At 35.3% G+C, this 11,074-nt stretch overlaps 1 protein-coding gene across 1 annotated transcript; it reads right to left on the reverse strand.

Annotated features, from left to right (window-relative positions):
- Positions 1-5,153: 5,153 nt before the first annotated feature.
- Positions 5,154-9,551, reverse strand: LOC103505431 (probable 4-coumarate--CoA ligase 1). The gene is made up of 3 exons (XM_008469761.1): positions 9,540-9,551; positions 8,294-8,476; positions 5,154-5,579 (listed from the first exon to the last, which is right to left on the reverse strand). The coding sequence occupies exons 1-3, from the start codon at positions 9,549-9,551 to the stop codon at positions 5,154-5,156; spliced, it is 621 nt and encodes a 206-aa protein (XP_008467983.1).
- Between the last annotated feature and the right edge of the window lie 1,523 nt (positions 9,552-11,074).

Consider the following 11,074-nt stretch of genomic DNA (forward strand, 5'->3'; position numbering starts at 1 on the left):
GAAACTTTCTACGATAAATAAATAAGAAACTTTCAATCACCAAGGATTCAGCGGAAGTGACAAGAATGTAGATCTTATCTGTATGATCAATTTTGTGCAATGGATAAATAATAGGTATTTGCAGAATGTTTGGTGTGATTTAGGTCCGTCAGAAACAGTATCAGGTGTAAGGTTGTCAAAGTCCACCATGGCAATGGGTACAGCATCACCATCGTTACATTCTCCACTGATGGGATTTCATTACACCCCTTCCCAATACTTCTGAAATAAAACTTTGGACTGACCTTATCGGTTGTGAAAATCAGTCAATATCATTGCGTATATCTTTTGCTTGTACGTCTATTCCTACTGGATGGTATGTCCAAATGGCTTTGTCTGAATTGGTTATGGATTTTTGTTCTCTTGTAGGTAGGTATTTACGTAAAGTCTATATCTGTAAATCTGTTTTTGTATCTCTTCATTTCCTCAGTGTTGTTTTAGTGAAAAACTTGAGAAAAAAAATACACTTGACCAAATATAAGTCATCTGATTGCAATGACCACTATGACCCAAACACTTACAGTTTCCATTGACAATACCCATCACCAAGATATGGGAGATGGGTCAGTTGAATCCAATGAACCATCCTTTATGTTCTCAAGTGAGGAAAAACTGGGGAAAGGTGGTTTTTCGAAGTTTACTTTTTTGAGGTTTATAATGTTGAAATTTTAAAGGTTTTCTTTTTCTCCCGTCAAGTTCGCTAGAGGATGTTGAGAAAAGTACGGTTTAGATAGTTTAGCCGGATAAAGTCAGGTTATCTTAATGCTTTGTGGTTTCTTTTGAAACCGCGAGTATTTCCAAGTGTTGCACCTATTTATTTCATTTCATTGATTATTAAATTTATTAATATCACGATGGAAATTCTAAAAATTGACAGGACAGTCTAAATTGGAGTTGTTCAGAGTCAAATTTAAATGGTGCCATTTAAATGGCGATTGTGCCATTGGTATGGAATATATGAGCTTCCTGAAGAGAACTGCGGACAGATTATGTATGAAATGGAACCGGAGCTATGCTCAGATTATTAAATTTATTAATATCACGATGGAAATTCTAAAAATTGACAGGACAGTTTAAATTGGAGTTGTTTAGAGTCAAATTTAAATGGTTGATGTTGAACATCATCTAAACAAAATATTCATATGAATACTTTTGCAGAATAGCATAACTATATGACGATAACTCATGCTATTGGCAATAAACAAGACATCACCCACAACAATACACACAATAAAATGTCGCAATCTTTCAAAGAAAAAGTTTGAACAAGGAAAGAAAAAGAAGCAGCAATAGAAAAAGAAGAAGAAAAAGAAAAGAAGAAGATTAAGAAGAAGAAAAATAAGAAGAGAGAGAGAAAGCACAGGGAAGGGTGTAAAACATCCTGAACGAAACATTTGAACATGAGGGGGAAGAAAACTTCGAGGGAAGAGTGGTCGCTTATCTTTCCAGATGGTTAGGCAATATTTTTTGGGAATGATGTCAAATACGTTCATTGTTAATGTTAGGGTAGGTTCCTGAATGTGAGGTTCTATGAAAGATTCTTTCTCTGTACTCCACGTATACTCTCTTCTCTTCGGTCTAAAAATAGAACTTTCAAACATATTGTGAAAATGGAAGAAATTCATAGAAACTACACCTATCTAGACACAGACTAAGTTTCCACGATCAGCATATTGTTCAATTTCTGAAAAGGGTGAGTTACTACAAGTGGCTTAAGTCCATACACAAAGAGCCCACCCTGAGGCTTAGGTGTAAGGGGCAAACAGTTTTAAAGGATGGGTTAAGCTTCTATGAATCTACAAGTGCAGCAAAATCTTCTATTTCCAATTTTGTGCTTTCTTTGTCCTGTCGGGTGCTTATCTAACTTTTATCTTTTGCTTTTTCCTACCTTGAACTTGATTTTTCTACCCTGTGCTTAATTTCTCTCATCTTGTGCCTAATTTCTTTCATCTTGTACTTAATTTCTCTCGTCTTGTGCTTAATTTCTCTCATCTTGTGCTTGTTTTCAGCGCGTGTACTATCTATCTCTGGAATACTACATGGGCAGATCCCTCCAGAACACGATGATCAACTTGGGTCCAATCATTAGATATTAATTTTAAGATGAGTGTTTCACCGTCGTTTTTATTCAATAGTTCCCATTTAGGTACTGGGCCAACACGAAAACACTACAAAGTAGTTCGTTGAAATATTTGCGATCGAAATACGTGTGCAAATTTTTCGTCGATGGTGGGAATCGATGGATCAACAAAGATCGAAATATTATTGGACCTTTACAAAAGCTCATCTTGCATTGATTTCAGGTGGTGTTCGCTATGCCCTATGACAGTCCTATTCCTGGCTATGGTAACAATGTTTTGAATATTTTCTCATTTTCTCTATCTAACTCTTCCTCATATTTTTTCTGGGCATTAGTACTAAGTGGAAGAATTCCCTGAGTTATGGATTTGACCAAAACACTTGGCTCGTTATTTATTTGATTGATTTTCTTCAGTATATTTTTATTTTCTTCTTTTAATCTTTTCAGTTCATCCAAAGTTTGATCTACTTCTTTCTTCTGCTCTTCTATGAGTTTATTTTTATCGTCCATATTCTTTTTCATGTTACTTTGTGAATAATCTGATTTTCCCTCTGGTGTTTTCTTATCAAACTCTTTCAGTAAATTGCTTTTGATGTCTTCACAAGAATCAAGGCTTACAAAATTTTCATTTAAAGGGTCATTTAAAATTTCAAGACACTCAGTTGAAAACTTTGCAGATGAATAAGATGTATCTTTTACGCTTTCATCCTGAATGCATTCACTCGAATCATTTTTAGTAGAATCGTAGACAGAATGATCTTTTACACTATCATCTTCCTCAAGACACTCAGTTGAAAACTTTGCAGATGAATAAGATATATCTTTTACGCTTTCATCCTGAATGCATTCACTCGAATCATTTTTAGTAGAATCGTAGACAGAATGATCTTTTACACTATCATCTTCAGTAGGTACCCATAACTTCAACTTTTATACGAAATACCCAATCACACCGGGGATTTAGCTCTACTAACGGATGATGCGTTAGAATTTTTACAGCTACATGAAGTTGGATAGTTGGAATACGTAAGTCCATTTGGTCAACGTTAACTGCAGATAGTCAGAAGCTGAGAATCATTTACCTCATGAATGATAAATTATGATAATAATTTACAAGAGTAAGAAACCAAAAATGACAAGGATATTACAAGAGAAAGAGAGAGAGAGAGAGGAAGAAAAGTAAAACACACTTTTGAAAAGTACAAAAAAGGGAGGAGAGAGGGAAAAGAAGTGAAAACATAATTAGAAAGAGACATTTCATAAATCATGTGACGACAAGGGAAGGACGCTGGCAGAAGAGAGAGAGAGAGAGAGAGAGAGAGAGAGAGAGAGAGAGAGAGAGAGAGAGAGAGAGAGAGAGAGAGAGAGAGAGAGAGAGAGTAAGAAATGTTGATGGGAAAGAGGAGAAGGGATAGAATGGGTATGGGAGGGAAAGTCTGCTATCATAAATAACAACTGTATTTCCATTTCACACAACTCAGCTTTGAAATCAGCAACAAGTTTTGACATTTTTTTTTTTACCAGAAAGAAGAAAAAGTTTCTAAAAAATATCTTTCTTTAATCCTCTTAGTTCGCATGTTTGGCTGAAGTTGAAGGTTTTGTTCTGATTGTATCATGCGAAGAAAATGACGAAGCAATAAGCTGTCTGAAATGTCCCCCTTCATCAAAAACAAGCAAGGGTGACGCGGTGAGGAAGACGGTAGTCCAGAACAAATATTAGTCAAGCTGGACGATGTCATCTCTGAAGAATCAATAAAATTTGTCAGTCTCAGCAAAAACTATCACAAAATGCATGTCCATATCAATTAGGTGGTCCACAATTTTCTACACAAAACTAAAACAACTAATATGTATTTAAATGTATCCCTTTCCGGCTTTCCCTGTTTTGGGACGCTTTAACACTACGGAAAGTAGTAGGTCGTTCGTATCTATTGAAAACTCGTTAATTTTGAAAACACCAATAACTTTTACTCTTTGTAGTCTACAGTATGTATTTTTATTTCTCTTAGGTACTCTATGAATTTTAAATAAGGTCACAAAGGCCGGCCCCTCGAGCAAAAGTTCTACCCTCTCCAGATGCCTACAAACATGATAATAATATGTTACAATATCAAATAATAAACTTCTTATACACGTTCCTCACAGGGATATGAAATAAAATATGAAGAAAATGCAATTTTTGAAGGATATATAAATAATGTTCCAAACCCATATGTACAACGTCCCCCTTCATCAAAAACAAGCAAGGGTGAGGCGGTGAGGAAGACGGTAGTCCAGAACAAATATTAGTCAAGATTGGCGATGTCATCTCTGAAGAATCAATAAAATTTCAGTCTCAGCAAAAAACTATCACAGAATGCATGTCCATATCAATTAGGTGGTCCACAATTTTCTACACAAAACTAAAACAACTAATATGTATTTAAATGTATCTATCCCTTTCCGGCTTTCCCTGTTTTGGGACGCTTTAACACTACGGAAAGTAGTAGGTCGTTCGTATCTATTGAAAACTCGTTAATTTTGAAAACACCAATATAAGTAAAATGGAAACGGTAAAATGAAACTGAAATTCAAAGGATGAAAAAGTTCAAAAGTTTTCCACCAGAGTTCAATATGTATTTCATTTTAAGCTTACGTTCGTTCTGGTTCTGATGTATCTATCTACCTATGAGTAAATTACTAAATTCCCAAGCCAAGATTTTGAAATTTAAAGATCTCTTTATGAAAAGGCTTACACCAAGTCTGAATATCTGGGGATTGAGATTAAATTGAGGATTTAGCTATGTCCAATATAGGTAAATTATGAAGCTACTTTCTACATCCAGGATTCAACTTAACAACGAGATAATCCAAGCCTCAGCATTGAATCTAATTAAGGAAGATGAATAAAATAAATAGATACCAAATAGATGGATGAATAGAAGAATAATATTATTATTTGATTACACGCTAAGCATCACGGCCATGTGTGAGATGAATAATAGATATGTAGATGAATAATTTTATTTAAGATTAGTTTAGTTTTATAAATCATCTATTCATCTCCCTTCCTGATAGATTCGTCGACACTTATTGAAGCTTCACATGGCATTTCCTCTTGATGACTGAGGTTACTCTCATTATAGACATTATCAATTTTCGCTCTCAAATGATCAAGTTCATTCAACATTTCTTTTTTCAGGCTTTCGATTTTTTCGTGCAATTCTTTGCTACTCAAGCTAGATTTCTTCTTTCTTATAGCAGCAATATCTTGTTTCACTTCCTCAATCTGTTCGATGATAGGTTTTCTGTTTTCATAAGCAGCTGTAAGTTTCATTGTAAGTTGTTCAACTTGAGGTTCTGCATTTGATATTTCTTCAATCTCTTTCTCATATTCCCTTATTTTGATCAACAACGGTTCTTCATCTCCTACTGTGTCAATTGTATTGATGTTCTCATTTATCAGTAGTAGTCTGTCTATCTTCAAAGTATAAATGTTGACTTTTTCGATAATTTTCTTGCATAAAGCTTCAAAATTTTCTCTCTCTTCTTCTACATACTGTAATTTAGTTTCCAATTCTTTTAAATTTTCTGGAGAACATTGCTCTTGTTTTCTCTTTTTTATTTCGTGACAGCCTTAACATGTTTCTGGGAAGCTCATTGTGAGGTCTAATTCGTTTAGTGCCGTCCTGCCCAAAGAAACTCAAATTGCTTTGGCTCTCCTTGAACAAAAAAATCTTCACAATTGCACACTTGTGAGGCACTATTCTTTCTAACATTACCTACCAATTTACCAGCCTAGTTAGCATGGAGTTTATTGCGTCTACCTTGTAGTCCCAACAAATCTCCCTTATTATATTCATCCAACATTGGTATGCAGACAACGTTATAAGGAAAATTGTGACATAAAAATGTTGATTTATGCGCCTATTTTAAAAAAATTCTTAAATTTCTAAAGGCCGGTACAAAGAAAACTAAAAAGGGTAAAAAATCTAAAACTCGTTGTTTAAAAAATGTGATTCGTCTATATGAAAATCGATTAAAAGAAGAAAACCTAGAGAGTTTGATTTTGAAATGTGACATTAGAAATTTGGAAATTGAATACAGTGCCTACGAGAACAAGATTGTACAACTCATGGAAAATATTAAGCAGCAAAATGATCGAGAAGTAGAATTCACATCCATTGTAGACAATATAAAAAACGAAGTGTCAAAATGTCAGACTGACATCTATTCAAAGTTCAATAAATTTGTACCTAGAACTTGAAATAAATCAATACATCAATAGTCCCGTAACCTGCTACATGATAGTTGCAAATCCGGTATTAGAATATCTTCATCTTGCAATGCTATAGGTAACATACCTACATATATAAGGTAAAAACGTTTGTTCCTTGGTAAGTTGTTAATCTAATAGAGTAAATAGAGAGTAGTTCACTAGATGTAGCATTGTAGCTACCTGGCATCCAATTTGTTTTGTACTTTCTTTGAAAATACTACAATATGTAGCATGTAGGATATCCTGTAAGAGAAGCACCTAATTAAGCATTTGAACGAACACAAATTAGAAAAGCTTTAGTTTTGGATCGTGTAAACCCGAAAGAAGTTAGCAAATTTGTTTTCAAACTTTGTTTCGTGTTCGTTATAGAAAAGCTATGGAAGTCGGAAGTCCCTACTGAGATCAGACTACAAACGGGTCCAGGTGAGATGTCTAGGGGACTATTTGGGGAATATTGGAACAGGAAAATGAGATGAAACCTGCGGAAATCAGCAGAGGACATCAGTCATCAGCAAAAGAGCAATGCAGCCAATACTCTTCGTGAGTTTTTTGAATATACGAGTACGAACCCTTTACTGTGCCAACACTGACTTGTGGTCAAGCCAAGGACCAATTTTGATGAACATCAGTCATCAGCAAAAGAGCAATGCAGCCAATACAACTCTTCGTGAGTTTTTTGAATATACGAGTACGAACCCTTTACTGTGCCAACACTGACTTGTGGTCAAGCCAAGGACCAATTTTGATGAACGAGTTAAACGAAAGAAAAACTATTCCACTTAGATCCACAGAAGATAGGTTTGTTTGTTTTATTTGTTTGTTAACAGTTTCTGAGTTGGAATTCAAATAAGTATACCAATAGTGTTCCAAATTACAAATCTCTCAACAGTCAGACTTCAAACCCACTTCTTTCCAACGCTGTCCCTGGCAGTTCGAAAACTTGTGCAGTCGAAAAGAGAGGGAAAACTTCCAAGATAAAAACAGTTAGAAATTAATTTATAAACTCAAAAGCTACATCATGATTTTCCACCATTTTAAAATTCAATTAACTGTGGGAAGAAATATACAAGAGAATGAATTATTGAGAAAAACGGAGAAAATAAAAGGAAAGTATATAATAAGAAATTTAAAATCTCTACTGACTTGAACAACAACGAAAAAGTAGAGAGAAGTGGATGAGAAAAATTAATGGCGTTGGAGAGAAGGGAAATTTGATTAATACCTGCCTGATGTTTCTCCACGTTGTTATGAACATTTTCTCCTTTTCTCAGTTTGTTTTGAACGTGCTTTGGTTTGCTTTTCTTTGTTTTCGAGGATTTTTATCAAAGATTTTCGAAACCTGGATGTGTTTTATATTTTTACCTTCTTTGTCCTTCTTTTTTTTACCTTCTTCGAGCATTTCGAATGTTAAAATGTTACCACTAAAAATGTTGATTTTTACATAAACCACATTTCACAGCTTATAATATAAAGGCATTGGATACAGACTGCAAACACAGATAAAACATTATTATGCATATAGGCTGAAAAAGTGGGTTGCTTTGATAGCTGATAGAGGAAAAAGATAGGTACCTTTGGAAAATCTCCTTCATATCTGATACCTATGCCACAAATAAGTAAAAACGGAGTAGCGCTGAGTTCGAGCGGCAATAATGTAGGTAGGTGGGAAGATAGAACAAATTCTAAGAAAACAAATCCAGGACTGTAACATTTCTGAAGAAATGGCATACAAAACTATGTCATTGAAGATAATATTTATCCTTTGAATGTATATTTTCGTGAAAAAGAACGTGGAACGTTGCATCAAAATGGTGGATATTTATTGCTCGCAGAGAGAGAGAGAGAGAGAGAGAGAGAGAGAGAGAGAGAGAGAGAGAGAGAGAGAGAGAGAGAGAGAGAGAGAGAGTTCTGCCCACTATGAAATGAGTTCCATCGGGCAGCCGATATGCCAAATCGCCGGTATGCAACCATCCATCATCGTCCAGCATTTCTTTCGTGGCCTCAACTTTGTTCCTGTAGCCGAGGAAAACGTCGCCTTTCAAACAAAGCTCTCCGGTCTTTCCATCCGGCAACTGAACAGAAGTTACTGGATCGATGATCTGAAAAGAGGAAGAGTTACAATTTATTATTTCTGTAGGTCTTTTGATAGAGGGAACTGTAACAAAGGTCTTATCGCTCCGAAATAGAAGAGATAAGGAAGACAGAGAAAGCCAGCCATTCTGAGAATGAAAGTTGTCGGTAAATCTAAACAGAAGGCAACATTACCCGGCAAGCATTTCCAGGAACACAATACCATAAAAGTAATGCTCATTTGGGTACCAGACGCTTATTAGACGTTCCGGGAAAATTATCCTGTGGGTATATTTCCGGTGAAATACAGAGGAAAAGAGCAGAAGCAGAAAGGCAAATATTTCAGTAACTAATAAAAAGAAAATTTACTATTGCCATAAATGTCAGGGATTTTTTACCTAGCTGTAAGTTTCAACGGGTTTGATATAATTGCGTTTTGGACTTGGAAATCAATATTCATCCTTCTAGGTATTTGATTTTGATGTTCCTTCATAGTACCTATACGGTACATAATTTCATTATTATCTGCCAGGGATAGAAGAAAATAGTCTCAAAATAAATACGAGACAGTTTATTGAAGAAGTTGATTTTGAATTTTTGATACCCCCAAGTATCATACGGCACATATTATTATCTGCCCTTCTGCCAGGGATAGACAAAAATAGCCTCAAAATAAACAGACAGCTTATTGAAGAAGAGAATATATTTTCTGATCACCCAATATACACTCAAATGCTCTTGTTCCTTTTCTCTTTTTTTCTGATCTTTGCAAACTCCTTGGGGAATTGATATTCCTCGAACATACATGGCTGTATGCTTTTTGATGAAAATGTGCATGTCGTTCTAGTTCTCTCTCCCTGTTTCCCTGACTGTTGTTTTTAGTGCAGGCATCAATAGAAGGAGATGCAAGAGCACTTTCTATGTACCGTAGCAGTAGCACTTGTGTAATATATTGAAGCTGTACTCAACGATATTTATACATATTTATGTACCCCAGGGCCCCCAGGGGTATGAAGTTCGAACGTTTCAGAATTTTCGAGTACCTATATTCACCGGTTGTGAATATTCAACTACCTACTAAAATATTATTACCGTCCGAGACATAGCGATTCCAGCTAGGCACAAGTATGGAACAAAATAATAACGCTTCTAAATGTTTAGCTTTTTATTTATTTATTTATATTTTATGCTTGAATGAAATCTATACATAGGAGAGGAATGGTTTAGAATACAGCACATTGTTTCCACTAATCAATCCACTCTTTACGAAAGCGTTTTGTGTCAAAAAAAAGAGTATCTACTATCTACATACACTTTGGTGAAAATCTGAAAATGAACCTTTTTTAGTCCGTCCTTCCTTTATTATTACAATAGTAATAAAAAGGTATAAGGGACGGACTATTGTATTCGGTTCGGTGTCGTCACTCTGTATGAAGTTCGAACGTTTCAGAATTTTCGAGTACCTACCTATATTTTCGAATAACATTATTCATGTTCATTCACCGGTTGTGAATATTCAACTAACTACTAAAATATTATTACCGTCCGAGACATAGCGATTCCAGCTAGGCACAAGTATGGAACAAAATAATAACGCTTCTAAATGTTTAGCCACTAAGCATAACCTTTACAAAAATCTATTGTGAAAAAAGTAAATCATGATAATGAAACAGACAAATCTTCAGAATATTTTTTAACACAAGAATAAATTCAACACACAATCCTAAATTTCCAAATTCAAATTCCAAGTTTTTCACAAGTAAACCATACACCTCAATCAAGACACATGGGAAACGGGTGTTTTCCAATGATGGGTTCCTCCATCCCCACAGGCGGCGAATCACTAGTTTTGCAACTATTCCAGCTTATCCTCAAACTGTTCATTGTACTCAACTTCCTCTACATCGCTTACTTTGTTTTCGGGAAGCTCTACAACTATGTCAAATTTCTCATTGAGAAAATCCAAAGTTCCTATCGGAAAATGCGGTGCGCTAAGAAATGTGCTATGAAGAAAGCGAGAGCGGCTAGCAGGGAAAACGTTTGTAATTATGAAACTAGTGATGCAGAATCAGAAGAGGCAGTACCAAGAAAGTCGGCCTGCGATATGAAAGTCTTGCGAAAGTCCGTTTGTTCTTTATTCCGAAAAGAAGAAGACAATGATATATGTAGTCGAGCTAGATCTAAAGCAGCCCACTCTAAATCCCCGTGCCATTCTCGACCTCCTACTTCGGCAAAACGTAGCACTGAAAAGATCAATGTCGATTGTAACGTGTGTGAGAAAAATATGAAGAGGTGTCGCTCCTGTGCCAAATGCGGAAAACATATGAACAACAGAGCCAAGAAATGCCGAACATGAAAATAACCCGTTTCTAAAAAAATCCTAGCTCCAATGTTATCTAATAGGTATTTATAATTTGAATAAATGCATCAATAAACATGATTGTATGATATTCTTTTTTCGTTAGGCGCTTTAACACTTCCTGTCGTTCGCTGTATGATCTGCAAATAAAGCAACTCGAAATTTTCGGTCTAAATTCTAAATATACCTTTTGGACTTCCAGACCTACCCCTTATCAATCAAATCCAATAGGGGGAATGACCCACATTATTTTTAATGTGATCAAAAT

Source organism: Diaphorina citri, unplaced genomic scaffold (genome assembly GCF_000475195.1).
Source record: "Diaphorina citri unplaced genomic scaffold, Diaci psyllid genome assembly version 1.1 scaffold173, whole genome shotgun sequence".
Taxonomy (NCBI): Eukaryota; Metazoa; Arthropoda; class Insecta; order Hemiptera; family Psyllidae; genus Diaphorina; species Diaphorina citri.